Source organism: Zalophus californianus, chromosome 8, assembly GCF_009762305.2.
Source record: "Zalophus californianus isolate mZalCal1 chromosome 8, mZalCal1.pri.v2, whole genome shotgun sequence".
Taxonomy (NCBI): Eukaryota; Metazoa; Chordata; class Mammalia; order Carnivora; family Otariidae; genus Zalophus; species Zalophus californianus.
This window is the reverse complement of record NC_045602.1, coordinates 116,372,235-116,395,150: the sequence shown is the minus strand read 5'-3', so window position 1 is coordinate 116,395,150 and position 22,916 is coordinate 116,372,235. Positions and strand designations below refer to the sequence as shown.

At 42.9% G+C, this 22,916-nt stretch overlaps 2 protein-coding genes across 2 annotated transcripts; both read right to left on the bottom strand.

The window, feature by feature from the left end:
- Positions 1 to 1,372: 1,372 nt before the first annotated feature.
- PROCR (protein C receptor) lies at positions 1,373 to 6,506 on the bottom strand. Its single transcript, XM_027622403.2, has 5 exons — positions 6,393 to 6,506; positions 6,127 to 6,273; positions 3,559 to 3,810; positions 2,833 to 3,111; positions 1,373 to 2,584 (listed from the first exon to the last, which is right to left on the bottom strand). Exons 1-5 carry the CDS (start codon positions 6,400 to 6,402, stop codon positions 2,469 to 2,471), a joined length of 804 nt encoding a protein of 267 aa, XP_027478204.1. The 5' UTR covers positions 6,403 to 6,506; the 3' UTR covers positions 1,373 to 2,468.
- A 1,137-nt stretch (positions 6,507 to 7,643) lies between these two features.
- LOC113938497 (60S ribosomal protein L12-like) lies at positions 7,644 to 8,258 on the bottom strand. Its single transcript, XM_035729031.1, has one exon. It carries the CDS (start codon positions 8,151 to 8,153, stop codon positions 7,644 to 7,646), a length of 510 nt encoding a protein of 169 aa, XP_035584924.1. The 5' UTR covers positions 8,154 to 8,258.
- Between the last annotated feature and the right edge of the window lie 14,658 nt (positions 8,259 to 22,916).

Below are 22,916 nucleotides of genomic sequence, written 5' to 3'. Positions count from 1 at the left end.
GTGGGGTGAAGAGAAGTGGTAGGATACAAAATTTGAAACTTAGGATGAGGCCTGATTGTACAACGCCTTGAATATTATTTTGAGGATTCCAAATTTAGCTCAGTAAATCTGGGGAATTTACAAAGTAGAACAACGATGACATGATCAGATCTATGTTTGTTTGTTTGTTTATTGCCATGTAGATGGATAAGAACTCAGAGAAATTAGAGGCCAGGAAAATAGTTAGGAGGAGGCTACTGCCATAGTCCACATGCAAGATTGAGAAAATCTTTCAATCTGGAGAGAGAGAGAAAGAGAGAAAGAAAGAAAAAGAAAGAAAGAAAGAAAGAAAGAAAGAAAGAAAGAAAGAAAGAAAGAAAGAAAGAAAGAAAGAAAGAAAGAAAGAAAGAAAGAGAAAGAAAGAAGAAAGAAAGAAAGAAAAAAGGAAAAAAGGAAGGAAGGAAGAAAGAAAGAAAAGAAAAGAGAAAAAGAAAGAAAGATTGTCAGTCATAGGTTGGGATTTCCGGAAGCCGATGCTGAGACGGTTTGAGGTGGAAGATATTAACTAGGGAAAAGAAGCAGGATTGAATGGAGGGAGAAGTCAAACTGCAACGTTGATCTGACAGAGACCCAGCCCCCCAGGCAAGGAACTCTGGAGTGAATACTGCTTATCAGAATTGTCCTGCAGTGGCCCAGAATGGCTGAATCTTTATACCTTTGCTTTGCTCAGTCACCAGATGAGGACAGCCCCAGGAGGAACATGACCTCCTGCAGGACTATTCTCTGCAGGTGAGGCAGATACTGAAGGAACTGAAGCAGCTAGAGGCTAGCTATCTGCTGCCTCAACTCCCTGTAGCTAAATGGCTAGTCTTTCCTTGAAGGTAGAACTGGGTGGCACACCTCCGTGCCTGCCACAGACAGAGAGATGAGTGACCATATCTTGAAAAAAAGCAAGAGAGTGGAAAAGGGGGATTAGATTCTACAGATACTATATTTTGTAGGTGGGGATGAAAAGGGAGTAAATAAAGGTTAACACTGAGGTCTCTACACTGATATGATTTGATAGTAATTCTGTTTAACTGATAGTAAACAACAGAGGAGAGAGAAAAGGTTTGGGGAGAAAGATAAGGAATTTAATTTGGAACATGTTGACTTAGAAATGTCTGAAAAATATTAAGGTGGAGATGATTTTCAAGAATCAATGTAAATGGGGGGTCTGGAGGTCAGCAGCAAGTGCTATATTTATTGAATATATGTATATTATATTATATGTATATTCTTATTTCATACTTGTAATGCCTCTATGAAGTAGAGGCAGGTATTATTTTTATTACAACCTTTTGGTACATTTTATTATACCCTTTGTTTATGAAGAAACTGAGACTTGAAGAAGTTAAATGCCTGGCTGAAAGAAGTAAAACTCAAGTCTGTTTGATGATAAAACACCTGCTTTCAAAGGCAAGATTATATTGCTTCCCCATGGAAAACACCGCAGATAGATGGCATTTGAAGCTGTGAGAATTAGTAGGTCATCCACAAAGGATACAGTTCAATTGAGAACAAAAAGAGCCAAAAAATGGAATTCTAAGGAAGCCACATTTCCAAGGTGAATTGAGTAAGATGACAAAAGCAAAGGGATTGACTGAGTGGCCAGAACAGTTTCTAAAAATTAGAAGTATGGTATCTCAGAAGTCAGGGTAAAAAGAGGGTTCTAGTCCACAAAGGAAAATGTTGCAGATATCATGTGGGATGAAGAGTTTACAGTTAGAGGTCATTGATGGTCTTAAAGAAGTTTAGAGGGAAGTCAGGCTGCAGTGGTTTAGGAGTGAGTGGGAGATGAGGAAGTAGAAGAAAAAGGTATAGGCTACTTTCCCAGAAGTTTTGCAAAGTAAAGGGAAAAAAATAATGCCATATACATAAGTAATGAATTTATTAATAATATTATTAAGTAGTTAATAACTCTTTGCTCCCATATTACTTATATTTTACACTTTCACCATTTCTCTGGTTATTTCTGTCTACCTCTATTATTACCAGCGTCCCATCCCAAGTCTGATGTGCCTGGAAGCACTGAATGTTGTTTATTTTGGTTGTGGATGGACTTCTCATATTTGTTAGGTGTTTTGAATGCCTCAGGTAATTCTGTCTATGAAGGATGTGTCATAGACATCCCCCACCCCCACCCAACTCCATCATCTGTTTTCCACAAAGATAGATAAGCATTCGCTTCTCAGACCAGTTCAGCCAAAGCATGCAAGTTCTTAGGTGCTCAGCAAACCAAGAACTCTGTCTACCTAGCTTCCTCCCTTCCCTTCCCTTCCCCTCCCCAAACTCTTGGTGGGCAGAGCAGGGAAAAGGAGCTGCCATGCCAAACCTTCTGGGATATAATATCCCAGATGGCGAATCTGTTTGGTTTTGTCATGAGCTGAGATCTTCCCTTGCCAGCCCCTGTCAGTCCAGCCCTTTTTCAGAGGGGGGCTGGAGAGTAATCAACACCGCCGTCCACCTGTGCACAGGAAGATGCCTACAGCCACACCAGCGATGATGAAACTGCCCACCAGGACACCCAGGACCAGTGAAGTGTAGGAGCGGCCTGTTTGGCTCCCTGCAGAACATGCACAGAGTTAGCCTGAAGAACATACCCCCAAGATTCTTGTCCATGGTTTGAGTCAAACCCTAAGGAATTCTTACCCCAAAGGAAGGGGGCTAGTTCACCAAGTGACATAAGCTGTGTATACTCTGTCCCAAACCACCAGCCCTGGGCCTCCTGTTGCTCAAGGTATTCATCCTTCAGGTCTATCCATTTGCCTGGAACCCACCCAATACACAGGCCCATGCCCGATCCCATCATACCTTTTGAGTTTTTCAAAGTGATATATTCCTGCAGGTACTGCACACAGGTGTCCTGCAGGAATTCTCGCAGTTCGTACCGAGTACGATTGTAGGAGTTGAGCTGATGAAGAGTGTAGGTGACCACCTTGGAGGGTGCCTGGGGCCCTGCTACCCATAAGGCTGTCTCTGGCTGGAAATTCACAAAGGAACTCCCATTCACAGTCACTTCGAAGAAGACTTGGGCTGGAGAGCCCTCAGGAGGGAGCTCACAGCCCAGGAAACAGCGAACGGTCAGAGGAACTGTGGATGGGGGATTCAGGGTGAGAGAGCTGTGTGGAGAGGGTGCCAGGTGTGGGAGGATGTCCATCAGGTGGAACATAAACTTTGGGGGTTTAGGGCGGATCAGGGACAGGGCCTCCCAACAGGGTCTACCCCGAGGTCAAGCCAGTGGGAAGAGGGCCTGACGGAGGGCCCGCAACTAGGACACCCACTCCTCTTCAGGCTCAAGCTCCAGCAATCAGCAAAGGCAGGTGCCGTGACACCTGGGGTCCTCGGAGCAGCCAGCTCACACGAGACCAAGCCATCCACGAGGCCCCTCCAGGAACCCCGCCCCTTCCTGGGGCCCCGCCCATTCCCCCCCAGGCCCGCCCCCATCAGTCCCTCCCACAGGCCACACCTCCCACCCTCCAGGGTCCGCCTTCACCCGCTGCGCCCAGGCTGCACCCGCCGCGCGCGAGCGCCACTCACAGGTCAAGCGCCGCTCATGGTGCACAAGCCGCACCATCATTTGGAACTCGTTCAGGTAGGTCTTCAGACGGTCCTCTGTGTGTACCCAGCTTTCGGGCGCCTCCAAGGGCTGCAGCTGGAGGATTGTGACGTTGGTGCCCTGGCCTTCCAGCACGTGCGTCCTTAGTCCCCCCAGCGACGCGTTGCCCCGGTGCCACACTTGATAGGGGTCACGGAAGTAGGAGATCTGGAGCATGTGGAGGTTCCGAGGGCCTGCGGGTAGGTGTCAGCGCGTCAGCCCTTGGGCCGGCGTGAAGCTGGAGATAATAACCCCCTACCCAAAGGCTGGCCGCCCACCTTCTCGGCCGTTCATAGTTATAAAGTGTTCTTCCACCCATCCTCCCACAACCCTGTCAGGAGCGGAGGACAGGGATTATTAATCTTCGTCTTACAGATAAGGAAACTGAGGCTGGGAAGAGCAGAAGCCACTTGCCCCAGGGTAATCCAGTCAGTGGAAGAGGCACTCCGATCTTTCTCTCTCTCACCCCTAACTACCCCCATTTCCGGTTGGTCAACAAATGCTGACCTACAGTAAAATCCCATTCCATCTCCTGTTCTCGGCCTCCTCGGCCACTGCCCTACTTCAGGCCTCATGGGTTCTCATCTGGACCTGGGTAGTAACTTCCTTCTTCATCCCCCTGCCCTCACTGTTCGGTTTCACTCCTTCCAATCTCACCTCCGTCTGACCCAGAAATAAGATTATGCCCTTCTCCTACTTAAAATGCTCTAGTGACACATTCGCCTATCAATAATAGTATTAGGTACTAATAATAGCTATTAAGTACTTATTATGAGACAAGTACTGTACCTACACACATTATTATCTTATTTGTGCTTTCCTCCCATTAGCTTAGTGCAGTGGCTACTGTTATTAACCTCGGTCCATAAGGGAAGCAGGCTAAAATGGTATAGCAGATCCAAGGTTTGAGTGCAGGCAGTGTGAGTCCAGCACTTTTAGCCACTCAGCTGTACTGTCTCCCCATAGGATGTCTGTCCAAGGAATGAAGTCTGAAGCCTTTAGCTTGGCATTCAAGGCTGCAGGAGACCAGATCCCAACTGCCTTCCCTGGCCTCTTCCTGTACTTAGATACAGTAAACTACTTGGAGTTCCTCATGCTGCCTCTGGACTGATGTGATGTCCAGGTTGCTCTGCCTCCAGGCAAACTTCTATTCGTGCTTTAAGACCCAGCTCTGTTGCCCTCTCCTTGGAGAAGTTTTCCTAATGCCTCTCCTCTTTACCCTCCTAGACACAGCAATGCCTGGGTGGCGCAGAGGGTTAAGCATCTGCCTTTGTTTCAGGTCATGGTCTCATAGTCCTGGGATTGAGCCTACATCAGGCTCCCTGCTCAGCAGGGAGTCTGCTTCTCCCTCTTCCTTTGTCCCTTCCCCCTGCTCGTGCTCTCTCGTAAATAAAATCTATAAATAAATACATACATACCCTCCCAGACACAGTGAGTCTGTTTCAATGATCCCAGATTCCACATAACTGTCTCCAAATACACAGACTACACTGGGCTCCCCTAGGCTATGGAATCAAGTCTGGTTATCTCTTCCTTCTACACCTATTAAGGGCCTAGCCCAGGATTGAGTTGATGTCCAGAGAATGTTTGAGGAGGGGATGAGTCTGGGGTTGTCAATCGTGTGTGTGTGTGTGTATGTGTGTGTGTGTGTGTGTGTGTGTGTGTGTGTCCACGTTGTGCTCTGTCTGCAGGTGTGAATAGGTAGATCTGTGTGGGTAACACTAGATAAGGTTCTTAACTGCCCTGCGCCCAGTCTCCTCCCCTGTAAAATAGAGATAACCATATTGCCCGCCATAGAGATATCATGGGGGTTAGATGAGTCAGTGCATGTATTAACCGAAGTGAGTGCTCCTAGAATTCTGGTGATTTGCTACCTCTCTGAGGTGGGGACTGTAGCTCTGGAGCTTGTGGGAAAGGGGGGGAGGAGGTCCCTGTACGGTCACGATACAGGGCAATAACTCCTTTCTCTGCTTAAACAGCCACTTCAGGCAGCCTGACCCCTGTAAGTTCACCCATGGACCACAGCTTCTCTTTCCCCAGACTTTCCCCTGCCTCCTGCCACTCATCTTCCACCTTCTCCAGGCTCCTGTTCTGCCTTGCTTCTCTCAGCCCCCAGTCTCTCCAGTGGCTTCCTATTCCTTCCATCTCTCATCTCTTCCCCAAGTCTCTTCCTGTCTTCCCTATCCACATCACTCTCAACGCTCCCTCTCCTGACTCACCCCCTCTCCCCACGTCTGATCCCCTTACCCTTTCTACCCATCCCTTTCCATTTCTCCAGTCCTATTCCCCCAGCCTCTTTCATCACCCCCTTCCCTGGGTGAACTGCACTTCCTCACCTTGGCTTTGGGACACAAATCCGTCCCCAGGACCCTGCCTGTCCTACGGAAAGATCTGGCTGGCTGCAGCCACAGGCACTGTGGGAGAAGGGCTCCTCTGCTCTTCCCCATGTACCCAGACAGGCTGAGAGTCTCCAGAACCATCCCGAGAAAGAAGATGTGCCCCGGACTCACCATCGGAGGCTTCCTGGCTACAAAAGGCCCAGCCGGGCAGGAGCAGCAGACGCAGTAGCAGGAACGTTGTCAACATCCTGGGGCTGAGGTTCTTACCCCACCTGGGCTCCTGGCTCAGACAGGCAGGGGGCTCCGGCTGGCTGCAGCCTAGGGGGAAAGAAGTGAGGACTGTCTGGAAGGGGAGGAGGTTGAACGGAGGAGGCTGGAAGGTGGCCAGGGGACAGGAGGAGGAAGAAGGCGGCAGGCTTATAAAGTGTTATTCCTACCCTGTCTCATTTCCTACTGGGGGCTGGCCTCCCTCTTGCCCTTCCCTTGCCCCGCCCTGCCTGCTTCGGGCCCTCGTGCCCAGACCTGCCTTTTCCCTTTTCCCTGGGCCTCTTCCAAACAGGGAGTGGAAAAAGGGGGAGTCAGATTCAGAGAGAAGTTCTATGCTCGCTGAGTCAGGGGGTGGGGCATCTGCTTTCAACTTAGAGCACACTCTAGGGTGTAGCGATCGGCAGGTTACTGATGGGGAAACTGAGGCCCAGAGAGGCCCAGGGACTTGCCCAACGGAAGTTTATATGTCAGTTTATATGTCATGGTGGTAACAGAAGGGGATTAGAGTTCAGTTTTCCAGCATGCTGGCTACATTTTATCAGAATTATAGTAATTACACAATCAGGGATCTTGCTCTCAGAAATACATAGTTACAAAATGAGTGTAAAACAGCTCACTGCGGTGCTGTTTGTAATAGAGAATTATGAACAGTCTAAATCTCATTAGAGGATTGGTGACTTAAAGCAATATTTTTCAAACTGAGGTCATAATCTACTACTGGATAATGAAAACAGTTTAGCAGGTCATGATTAGCAGGGGTTTTGTTTTTGTTTTTGTTTGTTTTTATGAAATAGAACAAAATAAAAAATTCCAGTGCCTCCTTTTGGGTCAGAGTAAGCATTATTTCATGAAATATTTGTTCAATCGTATACATGCATGTTTCAGTTTTATGCATATATGTTTCTGTGATGGGTTTTGAATGGCAGTTTAAAATGTATTTCTTACTCTGGGAAGCAAGTGGAAAAATTTGGAATTCACTCCCCCAAACTATGGTAATCCGTCTTGTGGAATACTATGTAGTTGTAAAAAACAAAACAAAAAACAAAACAAAACAAACCTCCCCTGCCTAATCTCCACTCTATTTTTCTATTACTTAATACTACCTGAAATTATATGACTTATTCATTTATATGTTTATTGTCTGAATGTCCCACCAGAATGTGAGCCCCAAGAGGTTGTCCATCTTGTTTGCTACCTTGCTTGGAATAGTGCACATAATAAGTAATACAATAAATAATATCAGCTAACAGATGACTGAGATAGTTAAGATATGTATAATCTCTAAGAGTAAGTTGCAGGACATTAGGTTTAGAACCATTTATGTGTCAACCACACACATGACCGCTAAACAAACTATTTCTTTTCTTTTTTTTTTCCACTGGTTGTCAAATGATCCTTTATTGAAACATTTTGCTTTGTAGTTAGCTCACTGGGCATTCCACCGCCCCACTGTTGATGTTATCTATGATGTCATCTATGATGTCACGAGGGTGGCGGCCATCTACATTGCAGCCCACAGACTGGGCCGTCCCCGGGATTTCTTTAATGGTTCCAGAGAGTTCTCTGGCTAAAGATCGGTGTCGCCTCTGTCGGGCAATATTGACAATCTCATCAAAAGTGATATTTCCACTGTGCTTAATGTTTTTCTGCTTCTTTCTGTCTCTTGGTGGTTCCTTGAGGGCTTTGATAATCAGGGCAGAGGCAGAAGGTACCACTTCAATCTGGGCCTGTCTGTTCTGAATGGTCAGTTTCACCGTCAGCCTTAGACCCTTCCAATCACCGGTTGCCTTGGTGATGTCATCACCAACCTTTTTTGGAGACGGACCCAGCAGGCCGATCTTCAGGGCCAGGGCAGACGTGGCACCGACTTCGCCACCAGTGCACCTCAGGTACACGACTTTGATCTCGTTGGGGTCGAACTTAGGCGGCATGGCGGAGGTGGCTGGTGTCGGATGAACCCGGATTCGGGACGACCAAAGAAAGTTGCACCTTTGCCTCCCCGAGCCGAAAGCCAAAAGCTAAACAACCTATTTCTTCATGGGAGTAAAGGAATCTGGAAGGATGTACATCAAATATAACAGTGCTTTATCTCCAGTGATTTATTATCAGGGTGGAACCTGAGGTTAAAAGTATATATGTGTGTATGTGTTAGGATGAGTGTGTGTGAATACAAGTATGCATGTGTGTGTGAATATGTATGTGTGTGTGGTATGTGTGTGTGTTTGTGTGTGTGTGTTGGGCTGGCAATCTTGTGGAAGGCCTTTTCCGTCTATTTTGTAAAGGGTTTTATCATTCTATCTATATTGTTTGAAAATTTTCCTCCTAAAATGTGATGATATATCTTGTGTAGAATTAAAAATAAAAGGTTAAGGGGTGGTTCAGTTGGTTAAGCGTCTGCCTTCAGCTCGGGTCATGATCCCAGGGTCCTGGGATGGAGCCCCGCATCGGGCTCCCTGCTCAGCGGAAAGCCTGCTTCTCCTTCTCCCTTTGCTGCTCCCCCTTGCCTGTGTGCTCACTCTTGCTCTCTCTCTCTGTCAAATAAATAAATAAAATCTTAAAAAAAATAAAAGTAAAATAAAAATAAAAGGTTAAGTAATAAATTATGGTGGAAGAAGGTGGCAGATCATATGAGTTGATGTACTGACATGAGACATTGAGAAGTGAGAACGAAGTGTGGACCAATACATACGGGATAATTCCATCTAGTTTTAGTTTAAAATTTTACTTCTGTCTGTGTATTGGTATATACATAGGAAGAATACCAGGCGGTGGCTGTCAATAGAGATTAGCTCTGGGAAATGGGATTAGATAAAGGGCTGAGGTGGGGGTTTTAACTTCTTTATTTTATATACTGTTCCTTGGAGGGAGAGTTGACATCATAGTGGAATCAGGGCAAAACCTGGATACATACTAGGCTCCCATTCTCTGAATATATATATGCAAGCGTGTCCATGCTCACCTCTCAGTCATGGTAGGCAAGTTTAGAAATAACCAAATATTTTTCAGCTTGCCAAAATGGTCTAGTCAGAAGGAAAATGGGGGCCTTGTTTTCCTGGACTGCGACTCAGGAAAAGTGGACGGTCTTAAATCACTGTGAGTTATACTGTTTTGGCTTTCATAAAAAATTATTATGAAATATTCCATATTTGAAGAATTTTTCACGCCTGAAGAATTTTATTACAAACATACTTGTCCTCACTACCCAGCGGAAGAAATAAATTGTTACCAATATAATCGAAGACCCTTATACTCCCCTGACTGTGCCTTTCTTCCCCCTGCCCCATCACCAAAGTAACCACTAATCAGAATTCACCATTTCTCCGCATGTCTGGGTGGCTCAGTCGGTTAAGCATCTGCCTTCGGCTCAGGTCATGATCCCGGGGGTCTGCTTCTCCCCCTGCCCCCTGCCCCCTGCCCCCTACTCATGCTCTCTCTCTCAAATAAATTAAATCTTAAAAAAAAAAGAATTCGCTATTTCTCATTTCCTCATTTCTGGATACTCTACTACATATTTGTAATGGTGGTTTGCATATTTGAGCTTTGTATAAATAATACTGAAGTGCATGTATGCTTCTGTAACTTACTTTTTTCACCTAACATATTAATAAGATTGATCCATATTATTATATGCAGGTCCATTTATTTCCCCTGCTTTATAATGCCATCTTATGAATATACCGCAATTTATTTATCCATTCTTCTGTTAAGGGTTTTTTTTTCCCCCCAGTTTTTTTGCTATTACAAAGTGCTGGTATGACTTTCTTGTATGTGTTTTCTTGTACATACGTGGGAGAGTTTTTGTAGGTGCAAACATGGGAGTAGAATTGCTGAGTCATAGGTATATTCATCTTCAACTTTACTAAAATTGCCAAATGTTTTGCAAGATGTTTGGGCCAATTTACATTCCCAACAGTGCACGAGATTTCCCTCACTCCAAATCCTTGCCAACCCTTGGCATTGTCAGATAGTTGGGTATAAAATGGCACTTCATTTTGGTTTCGCTGTGCTTTATCTGGTTCCTAGTGAGTCTGTACATATTTTTGCTTTGCCTTTTTTTCTCCCTTGAGGGCTTGAAGACTGCCTTGGGATGGAGGGTAATAAAGTAGATGATTGAACCAATTTAGAATTGAGTGCTGTCAGTCTGATCTATGCAGGTAGGGCCTGCATCCCTGGGGTTAAAGTGATCCTCACCACCATCCACAGACGGGTCTTTCCCATCAAGCTAAGATCTGTCATAGACAGAGATGACTACAGCAACAGCTACTTCCCAAGCATCCTCCTTACACAGTGCCCCAAAATCAAATAGCAGAGACAATGATTATTGTTATAGCTAATACTTATAGTGGGCCAGGAACAGTGTTAAGCTCTTTACATAAATAATCTCATTTTATCCATATGCCAGTCTTTTGAGGTGGGTTTCATTAACATCACCATTTTCCTAATAAACTGAGGCTCTGAGAGGGTAAGTGACTTACCTAAGGCCACACAGCAAAAACTATAATTTGAACCCGTGTTTCTCTGATGCCAAAGTTTGTGAATTTAACTACACATAGTGTCTGAAAAGTTTTGGGGGATCACTCTCCATCATTTTTGAGCACACACCTCCAACACTCCTGGATATTTATGTTATACATAATATAAAACATGCCCAAAATTCATACTGTGTGCTAGGCCTTTATCATTTTCTCTGGGGAGGATAGCACCAGGCTCATTGTCTCCATGTTGCAGGTGAGATAACTCAAGCCCAGAGAGGCTAAGTAACTTGCCCAAGGTCACACACCATGCAAGTGCAGAGGAGGGATTTGAACTCAAAAACAAAGGGGTGTGGATTTGGGTACAGGAATGTAAAGAGAGTATTGGGGGTGGGAAGCTGGTGAGTGGGGACAGCTTGAGGGGCATCTCCCTTCCCCTTCTAAACTCAGGCATGGGATGAGGAAGAGAAAAGACAGGTTGCAGTTGGAGCCAGAGCCTAGGCTATCGGGCCTGGGTGGGCGAGGGGCAGAAAATCACAGAGCAGAGTGGGCATAGGGCCAGCAGCTGAACTTTGCCTGAGAGCTAAAGAACGAAGGGCCTGCTGAGTAGAGGGAAGTGAAGGGAGCCAGTGGTAGCATTTCCCACTGCAGAGAGCACATGCCAGGGGAAGATAAGGGAGACAGGAAGCTGAGCAGGGGCCAGCACCGGTGCAGCCCCCAGTGGGTGAGGAGAGGCTGGGCTGAGCCAGGGACTGGCGGTGTGCCCAGACGGACTTCGGAAGACCAGACCTCTCCCTCCCCTGTTAGTTACTGGAGACAGGCAGTTTAACCAAACCAGACCCAACTCAGATAACAATGGAGTGTGGTCCCTTCAGAGATCACTTCCTGCTTAGGATGTGGACTAGTAACATGCACTGAGAGCTTACAATGTGCCAGGCTCTGTATTAAGCAGAATGCACGTGTTTTATTCTCACTAGTGCCCCTATGGAAAGTACAAAGAAACAGCCATATTCGCATTTTTTAGATGAGGGTACAGAAGCGGAGAACAGTGAACTGACCTGTTCACCAAAACATGGCTTTCTTAACTATTAAACCATCCTATAAGGATAAATGAGGTGATTCATGCCAAGTGCCAGAACAGAGTGTGTATTCAGTAGGTGGAAGAGATAAGAACGGGGCTTGGCTTTGGGGGGCAGCAAACAGAAGTGACCCCTGCAGCAGGAAGAATGACAGTTGACATTAAGTATAATCCTGAAGGGGAGGCAAGGAATAGATAAGAATCTTACTCAAAATTTTCCCCTGTAGACATGACACAGCCCAATTTAGGGAAGATAAAAAGAAGCCCGTAACGTCAGAGTGATTCTAGCTCTTGCCTCCCCCAGCAAGTGGTGGGAGCCTGGTATTCCTGGCTCAGCTCCTGCCGAACTTTCCAGCCTTATCTTTCCATGTACTCCAGTCTCAGCCAAATCTGCTCCTCCTGATTTCCTGAACACAGAACACACAAATATTATCTTTTCACTTTCCTCTTCTTTTTTTAGATAAACAGAAGTTCCTAATTTTAAGAGGGTCAACTTTATAAATCTTTTCCATTGGTTCATGCTTTTTGTGCCTTGTTTAAGAAATCCTTCCCTATCCTGGGATCATGAAGACGTTCTCCAATTAATCTCCAAAAGCTTTATAGTTTTGTCTTTTGCCTTTAGGTGTATGGTGTGAAGTACAGGTCAAGATTAGTTTCTTTTACGTGGATATCCAATTTTCCCAGCACTACTTATTAGAATTCTGCCCTTCCTCACTGATCTGCAGTGATATGTCTGAACAGTAAATGTGTTTATTCTATTTTCAATAGCTTTTTTCTCTCCCTGCACCAATGCCGTGTTATCCTAATTGGTATAGTTTTATAATACATCTTTATAGCTTGCAAATCAAGTCTTCCCACTTTGTTCCTCAAGAGTGTCTTGGCTATGTTTATATGTTGAACTTCTATACATAAATTTTAGAATCCCTTTATCAGATTGATAGGATTTTGTTTGGTATTGCATTAGATGTATTAATGGTTTGGGGGAGAATTGACATCTTCACAATACTGAATCATCCAATGCATGATAGCATATATCTCTTCATTTATTTATATCTTCTTTGGTACCTCTCAGAGTTTTATAAGTTTATCTCTAGACATCTTGCCCACCCTTTGATAGATACCCCCCCCCCGGGCCTTTCATATATTTTTTAAAGATTTTATTTATTTCTTATGTCAGAGAGAGAGAGAGCACAAGCAGGGGGAGTGGCAGGCAGAGGGAGAGGGAGAAGCAGGCTCCCCACTGAGCAAGGAACCCCTATGTGGGGCTCGATCCCAAGACCCTGGGATTATGACCTGAGCCAAAGGCAGACACTTAACCGACTTAGCCACCCAGACGTTCTTGGGCCTTTCATATTTTAAAATGTTATTGAAAATAGTGTTTAAAAGAAATGCCATGTTCTAACAGCTTATTGCTGTATAAGAATATGATAATTTTGTTACATTGATTCTGTATCTAGAAACCTTAATAAACTTTTATTTGTTCCAATAATTGTAGATTCTTTTCAATTTTATATATGCATAGTCATATCATTAGTAGATAGTGACTTTTATTTCTTCCTTTCTAATTTTTATAGTTTCTTTTTTTGGGGAGGAGGGGCAGAGGAAGAGGGAGAGAGAATCCTAAGCAGGCTCCATGCCCAGCACAGTGCCCAATGTGGGGCTCGATCTCACAACCCTGAGATCATGACTTGAGCTGAAATCAAGAGTCAGATGCTTAACCGACTGAAGCACCCAGGTGCCCCTATAGTTTCTTTTTCTTAACTTATTGTTCTGGCTACAACCTCTAGTACAGTGTGAATAGAAATGATTTTTTTAAAAAGTATTCTTATAATTTTCCTGATTTAAAAAGGAAAGTTTTCACCTTTTTACCATTAAACATGATGTTTCCTGTATTTTTTAATAGATACCCGTTATTAGATTAAGTAAGTTTCCTTTTATTCCTAGTTTACTGAGTTTTTATCATAAATGTTTTGAGTTTTTCAAATCCTTTATCATAACCTAATGAAATGATCATACAAGTTTCCATCTTTAACTTGTTAATGTGGCAAATGCATTAATTTTTCTAGTGTCAAACTAACCTTGTATTACTGAGATGAAACAACTTCTTTATGAGGTATTATCCTTTTTATGTATATTTTATTCTTCGGTTGTTTTTCTCCAGACTTCTCCAAATTCTCCCCACTCCTTCAAAGCCCTGCTGTGACACTACCTCCTTCTGAAAAGCCTTTCTGAGATGCTAGAAATGAACTCTTAGTCTTTTTACAAAACCAATAGAACTTTGCCTCCTGCTGTAGCTCCATTGTCACCTTCAATACCTTGTCTTCTTTCCTGGGCTTAAATCCTAGGGAGCATCTTGGTGTTCTCAGTCCACTCCTTCCTTCCAGGACCCAGAGCAGATGTGGTATGGAGTGTGATACGGGATGAAGATACGGGCTCAGGTAGAGCTGCCTGGATTTACATCTCAGCTCTGCCACTGGCTAGCCGTTAGATTTAGGGGATGCCTTTTGGCCTCTCTGAGATCACAGTGAAATAGGAAGAATAATAGTACCTGCCTCACAGAATTGTTGTGAGCAGGAAATGAGCTGGTATAAGAGAATTACTTAGTACAGCTCTGGGCACATATTATTTCTGTTAGCTCACTCTGTAGTCATTGCCACTACTTTTATGCTTCGGCTCCTCTGAGCTGCTCACAGGTTATTTCCAAAAGCTTCTGGAGCCATCTTCCCTTCTTCCTTTATTTCCTCTAACATGGTTCACCTGCTACGTCATTCTTTTACTCAGTGGGCATTTATTGAGCACTTACTGTGTGCTAGGACCTGAAACAGATAAGATCCCCACTTAGGAAGAAGACAATCAAGTGGGGGACAGAAACATATAAACAAACAGTGATGATACAGTAGGTTAAGTACAAAGATAGAGGACTAGGGAGGTGGAGACTGGAGCTGAGAAGTATGTGCGTCATCTAAGTTATGAGAGTAGAGTCCTCTGATACAGCCTGGGGGTCAGAGAAGACTTCTCAAAGGAGGCGATACCTAAGCTGGTCCTGCAGAACAAGTGAGTGGTAAGAGTGGGGATAGGGCAGAAGGTGTGGGGAAAAAAATGTTTCAGATAGAGGGAGAAGAAGGTGCAAAGAATATAATATGAAAGGAGAAATAAGGGGCACCTGGGTGACTCAGTTGGTTGGGCTGCTACCTTTGGTTCGGGTCATGGTCCCAGGGTCTTGGAATCGAGCCCCACATCGGGGCTCCTTGTTTGGTAGGGAGCTTGCTTCTTCCTCTCCCTCTGGTGTGCTCTCCCTCTCTCTCTCTGTCAAATGGATAAATAAAATCTTAAAGAAAGAAAAAGAGAGAAAGAAAGAAAGAAGAGAAAGAAAGAGAGAGAAGAGAAAGAAGAGAAAGAGAAAAGAAAGAAAGAAAGAAGAAGAAAAAAAGAAAGAAAGAAAGAAAGAAAGAAGAAAGAAAGAAAGAAAAAAGAAAGAAGAAAAGAAGAAGAAAGAAAGAAAGAAAGAAAGAAAGAAAGAAGAAAGAAAGAAAGAGAAAGAAAGAAAAGAAGAAAGAAAGAAAGAAAAAGAAAGAAAGAAAGAAAGAAAGAAAGAAAGAAAGAGGAAAGAGAGGAAGGAGAAATAATATAATAGGCTTGAGACATTGGTAGTACTTAAGGATGGCCAAAACGGACCAAGTGTTGGGGAGGCAGGTGTGATGTGAAGAGGGAGGCAGGAGTCTGATGAAGAGTCTTTCCTGCTATATTAAGGAATTGAGACTTTAGGTGATTCTTACCTCCTTCTTTGGCCCCCCAACACCTATTAGAGTAGATGCCACCCTACTCTAGGAAGGCTTTTTGTTGTTGTTGTTAAGATTTTATTTATTTATTTATTTGAGAGAGAGAGAGTTAGTGAGAGAGACGGGAGCGGGGGGTTGGGGAGAGAGAGAAGCAGGCTTCCCGCCGAGCAGGGATCCCGATGTGGGACTCGATCCCAGGACCCTGGGATCATGACCTGAGCCAAAGGCAGATGCTTAGCGACTGAGCCACCCAGGTGCCCCTCCAGGAAGCCTTCCCTACTTCATACCCACAAAGTCTGAGTTGGATATTCCTGCTGTTCTACTATAGCCCTCTCTTTTCGCTCTTCATAGCCCTTAATTATTTCCATGATAATTGTCTGTTTAAGCATCTGTTCTCCACACCAAAAGCTGTAGGAGGGCAGGGAATGTGTTTTAATATTTCTGCATCACCCGGCTAGCAGAGTACTTGGCACATAGTAAGTGATCAATAGATGTTTATTGGGTGAATGAACAAATAAATAGGACATCCAGGGAAGGAAAGAAAATTGTGACTCACAAAATTCCTGGCACATAATTGGCCCTTAGAAAATTATCTAATCTTTTTTGGGGTGCCTGGGTGGCTCAATCAATTAAGGGCTTGACTCTTGATTTTGCCTTGGGTCATGATATCAGGGTCCTGAGATCCGGCCTCACATCAGCTCCTGGCTCAGCAGGAAGTCTTTTTGAGATTCTCTCCCTCTGCCCCTCCCCCCACCCTCTCCCTCTCTCCCTCCCTCAAATAAATAAATAAATAAATAAATATAATCTTTTAAATAAATAAATAAATCTTCTTAAAAAAGGAAATTATCTTTTGTGCTTCAGATTTCTCATCTGGAAAATGGGGATAAAATAGAAATTATCTCGAAGGGGTATCATGGCTCTGTGAATTGCTTAATCGCAGATCTTATATTTAGTGTCAAGGATAATTCTCAGTATGTTAAAAACGTCATTCTCATACAAATAGGCAGTGAGCATGGGTCAAAGTTTCCTTTAGCTCATTAATAAAGGGACTAGCAGGATGACAAAGCCAGTTCAAAATAGAATATAAAAACTGAATTTTTTATAGTCAATGAAAAAGAAAAACATTGGAAAAATGAGATTGCTAAATTATATACAAAATGGATTAATGTCTTAAAGGGTAATAAAACCATAACCTTTGGGATGTCTTCACTACAGATGGAAAAGGAAATCATCACAGTTTATCATTTTACAGAATGAGTAAGATGTCTGGGCCCTAACCAGTTGTGTAAATAATGATAAACTTCTCTTTAAGAAGCAGATGACTCTTAAGTAGACTTGCCAGTCAATGCTTTATTATGACATTAAAAGGTCACACAGGGGCGGCTGGCTGGCTCAGTGAGTAGAACATGCAACTCTTGATTTCCTCTGGGTTGTGAGTTTGAGCCCCACACTGGGTGTAGAGATTACTTAAAAATAAAATCTTAAACAAAAAAAGAAAGGTCACACAGTCATCTTTTTATTTTAGTAACATGTTTCAGATAGTTTTTCTTAACACTAATACGTTTAATTTAATAGGTACTGACTGTTGTTAGTAAGGTTCTCAATAAATGTTTGCTGAAAGAATTTTCATTTGATTAGACTTTTTCCTTCTTTCCAGCAGCAGAGTTTGGGGCCCTACGGGGCAGGTTGGCCGAGGGGGGAACCCTTGCAGGTTACCTATGCTCTTCCCTCCCTCAACCCAGATAACCCTGTTATCTGGCTAATTCCGTATCACCAAATAGGCAGAGGGGAGTGTCTGCTTTGGACATCAGCAGAGGAGGCACACCCCACCCCCATAAGGACATATATTCTTTGAAAGAACTGGGTGTTTCTGAAAGGCAGTGAAGTAGACACCATGGAAAAAATCAGAAATGTGTTGAACCACTATCCATTTATTTTTTCCATTTTTTTAGTTTAAGAAATTGTGATAAAATACATATCACATAGGATCTACTATTTAACCATTTTAATGTACAGTTCAGTGGTATTAAGTACAGTCACATAGTGCAACAATTACCACCATCCATTTCCAGGACTCTTCATCTTGAAGAACTGAAACTCTGTACCTGTTAAACAATAACTCATTTCCCTCATCCCAAGCCCCTGGCAACGACCCTTCTACTTTCTGTCTCTACGCATTTGACTACTTAGGTGCCTCATATAGGTGGTATCATGCAATATTTGTTCTTTTGTGGCTGGCTTATTTAACTTAGCATAAAGTCCTCAAGGTTCATCCATGTTGTAGCATGTGTGAGAACTTCCTTCCTTTTAAAGGGTGAATAATATTCCATTGTATGTGTATCACATGTTGTTTATCCATTTGTGGATCAGAGGACACTTGCATCATTTCCACTTTTTGCTATTGCCTCCATTAATTTTATAGTATAGGATTATTTTTGTTTTAAATTGCACATAAGGGATGGACACCATTTTCAAGGCTTGAGCTCTCAAAGATTTTAATCTGGCCCCAGACCTGGGACTGACCAGATTATGAGACCATCTCTGGTCACTTCTTGATTCTATACTTTTGCCTAAATACACCCAGGATGGCTAGATTTCTCTAGACATATTGCCATAGGTCCAAGTTCACTTGGAACATGAGCATTATAAAACACGTTCTGGGGCTCTGACTAAGGATCATTGTTCTAAATGCATGGACGTGCTGGACACAGTGGAAATTCAAACATTTCTACAAAGCAACAGATGGAAACTTTCCCAGAGATAAACTAGTTATTTCTTGGCAGTCCCAAAATATGTAGCATACAAACTCTGCTCTGGGAGTTGGTTGAATCCACTTGAACCACATGGCCCCCAGATGCTAGAAAGGGAATTCCCAGATACTTTCTTGCTAAAAGTAGGCAAGAGAACCAGCTCAAAAGAGAACTAAAGTGCCTTGACTTCCAGCTTCAGGGAATTGAACTTTTTATTCTGACTTTCCAGCAAAAAGAAAGAGAATGTTGAATGTAGACTCATATGCAGCTAAAGCCAGAGGACATTGCAGAAGTCAATCAAATCTCTACTTTTTAAATTCTGTATTGGCCTTTTATCTATACATTTGTCATTAATTTCATCATAGACTGGCACCAAATCTTGGCTCTACCTCTCATTCAATTTTTAAAACCTGTGCTTCTATTTCTTTTAAATCTGTAAAATGATGATAATAATACTGTCTCAGAAGGTTGTGGTGAGGATTAGTGGTGTTGATACATGTAAAGTACTAAGGACAGTGCCTGGAACATAGTAAATTGCTATATAAATACTTGCTATTATCAATATATTTTGGCCATTTTCTTATTAGCATTATTATGGTTATTATTCAGATAGAATATAGTCAAATTTAATTTAGAGTGTTGTCCTATAGTTTTATTTGGCTTTATGATTGTTCCTGGGGGAAAATTCTGCAGTTGATATGTGCGGAATTCTGTTTTCCAATTTTTTTTTGCAGTAACTCTGCATGAATCTGTTAATATTTTCCTTGTGTTGAGAGGCAGTCTCATTCTCTCACTATCCAGATATGGAAACTGAATCCCCACAGGGGAAAACAACTTACCCAAGATCACACAGAAATGATGGCTAAACCAGTAATAGAACCAAGGGCTTCTGACCACTAGTCCAAAGTTCATTCTGCTTGGCACAGAGACCAAGAACATTCACCTTGGGGACTGATACAATCTGAGCATCCTCAAACTCTATTCACCCACAAGAAGACTTGACACTCTATGATTCCAGGCATTCTCCAATAGATATCTTTCCTTTTTATCAAAATTGCAAGCACTTCAAAGGAAAGGACTGTGGCCTGACTACTTTGGAATTTTCATTGTATGCCATGCACTGTCCATCAAACTCTTGAAGGCAGAAATTATTGCCTATAACACCTTGGATTAATAAGGGCAGATGTTCTGATACTATATATAGAATGCCTGAAAGACTCCCCAAAAAACTGCTAGAACTGATAAACAAATTCAGTAAAGTCACAGGATACAAAATCAATCTACAGAAATCTGGTGCATTTCTATAATAATGAAGCAGGAGAAGAGAGAAATTAAGAAAACAATCCCATTTATAACTGTACCAAAAATAACAAAATACCTAGGAATAAACCTAATCAAAGAGGTGAAAGGCCTGTATTCTAAAAACTATAAAACATTGATGAAAGAAATTGAAAAGGACACAAAGAAATGGAAAGACATTTCATGCTCATGGATTGGAAGAACAAATATTGCTAAAATGTCTATACTACCCAAAGCAATCTACACATTAATGCAATCCCTATCAAAATACCAAAGGCATTTTTCACAGAGCTAGAACAATTATAAAATTTGTATGGAACCAGAAAACACCCCAAATAGCCAAAGCAATCTTGGAAAAGAAAAGCAAAGCTGGAGGCATCACAATTCCAGACTTCAAGTTGTATTACAGAGCTGTAGTAATCAAAACAGTATGGTACTGGCACAAAACAGACATGTAGACCAATGGAACAGAATGGAAAACCGAGAAACGAACCCACAACTATATGGTCACTTAATCTTCGACAAAGTAGGAGACAATATCCAATGGGAAAAAGAACATCTCCTCAACAAATGGTGTTGGGAAAACTGGACAGCAACATGCAAAAGAATGAAACTGGACCACTTTCTTACACCACACACAAAAATAAATTCAAAATGGATTACAGGCAGTAATTTTTTTTTTTTTTTTTGAGTAGACTCTATGCCCAATGCGGGGCTTGAACTCATGACTCCAAGAACAAGAATCACATGCTTTACCAACTGAGCCAGCCAGATGCCCCAGGCAGTGACTTCTTTGACATTAGCCATAGCAACTTCTTTCTAGATGTCTCCTGAGACAAGGAAAACAAAAGCAAAAATAAAATATTGGGACTACATCCAAATAAAAAACTTCTACATGAGGGCGCTTGGGTGGCTCAGTTGGTTAAGCGTCTGCTTTCGACTCAGGTGGTGATTTCAGGGTCCCGGGATCAAGCCCCATATAGGGCTCCCTGCTCAGCGGAGAGTCTGCTTCTCCCTTTCCCTCTGCCCCCTGCCCCTGCTGGTGTGCTCTCTTTCTCTCTCTCTCTCTCTCAAATAAATAAAATCTTTTTTAAAAAAGCTTCTGCATGATATACATATATGATATTACATATACATATGATATTACTCAGCCATAACAAAGAATGAAATCTTGCCATTTGCGACAACATGGATGGAGCTAGAGAGTATTAGGCTAAGCAAAATAAGGCAGAGAAAGACAAATACCATATGTTTTCACTCATATGTAGAATTTAGAAACAAAACAAATGAGCAAAGGGGAAAAAAAAGAGAGGCAAACCAAGAAACAGACTCTTAACTATAGAGAAAAAAACAGGTTACCAGAGGGGAGGTGGGTGCAGGGATGGGTGAAATAGGTAATGAGGATTAAGGAGCGTACTCGTGATGAGCACTGGGTGTTGTATAGAACTGTTGAGTCACTATATTGTTACACCTGAAATTAATAGAACATTGTATGTTAACTAATTGGAATCTAAATAGAAGCTTAAAAAGGAAGAAACGTGGGAAAAAATAGGGGCAGATGCTCAATAAATGGAACTAATAAATACACCCCTCCTTGTTTTTAAAGAGAAATAGGGGGCAGGGAAGAAAATATTTATTAAGAAATTAATATGTGCCAGTCATTGTGCTGAGAAATTTCACTTTTTCCCATTTAATCTCCAGAAATCTTTTTTTTAAGATTTTATTTATTTATTTGAGAGAGAGAATGAGATAGAGAGAGAGAGAGAGCATGAGAGGAGGGAGGGTCCGAGGGAGAAGCAGACTCATTGCTGAGCAGGGAGCCCGATGCGGGACTTGATCCCGGGACTCCAGGATCATGACCTGAGCCGAAGGCAGTCGCTTAACCAACTGAGCCACCCAGGCGCCCTCCCCAGAAATCTTTTATGGCACTGTCAATTCCATTTTCTTTAAAGATTTTATTTATTTATTTGACAGGAGAGAGACAGCGAGAGAGGGAACACAAGCAGGGGGAGTGGGAGAGGGAGGAGCAGGCTTCCCGCGGAGCAGGGAGCCCGATGCGGGGCTCCATCCCAGGACCCTGGGATCATGACCTGAGCTGAAGGCAGAAGCTTAACGACTGAAGCCACCCAGGCGCCCCGGTCAATTCCATTTTTTGATCAGGAAATTAAGGTTCAGACAGGTTAGGCAACTCACTCTGAATCTCTTCACAAGTAAATGTTCAAGTTTGACACTTCTCTGGTGGACTACAACCTTACAGGGTAAGAGGTAGAGTCAGGAGGCAAGAGTCCTAGTGCTTTCAAGAGACTAAAAAGAGTTTTTTCTCATGAGGGAACCATGAAATCAACCACATAAATTGTGAAAATATAAATCATGGTTGTATTTTTCTGTGACAGTGTAGAAAATGCACATTTTAATCAAGCTAGAAAAAGAAAGAAAAATTATAAGTAGTTCAATCTTGCTCACTAAAAAAGAGAACTAGCATTCCCGAATCCAGCAACCTGTCCCCCCTCCCTCCAGAAACATTTTATCCACACTAGAATTTTGAATGAAAGACAAAAAGATCAGCTACAGGATGTATATAGGGAAGGATGATGAGGCCTGGGTAACTTTTATAGCGCAGAAAAGACCAGACCTTAAAAATGTTTAGTACCTGCATTAGGCTGGAAAATGGCCCCTAAAGATAATTAGGTCCTAATCCCCGGAATTTCTACATGTTACACTATTTGGAAAGGGGATCTTTGCAAATGTGATTGAGTTGAGGATCTTGAGATGGGGGGGTGTTATCTTGTATTACTCAGGTGGAACCTAAATGCAACCACAAGTGTCCTTATAAGAGACAAGCGGAGGAGAGAGTAGTGAGAAACACCCACAGAGGAGGAGGCAGAGATTGGAGAGATCTGGCCCCAGGCTAAAGAATACAGCAACTTTCTCTTCTCCCGGAGAAGCTGGAGAGGCAAGGAGCATATTTTCCTCTTGAGCCTCCAGAGGAATTTTGGTCCAGTGAAACTGATTTCAGACTTCTGGCCTCCAGAACTGAGAGAGAATCAATTTCTGTTGCTTTAAGCCACCAAGTTTGTGGTAATGTGTTACAGTAGTCACAGGAAACGAATGCAGTACCCCTGTGTTATCTAAGTCTCCTGCTGTCCTCTGTCTTTAATGCTTATACGGTCGTTGAACAAAATAATGTATTTAAAGAGTTCAATACAGTTTTAGTACACAGTAAGTGCTCAACAAATGCTGTTACTAGAACATTAGTTATAGTATCTGTAGTAGCCACCGTTTTTCAGGCACGTTCCTTGCCGCCTCAGGGACTGAT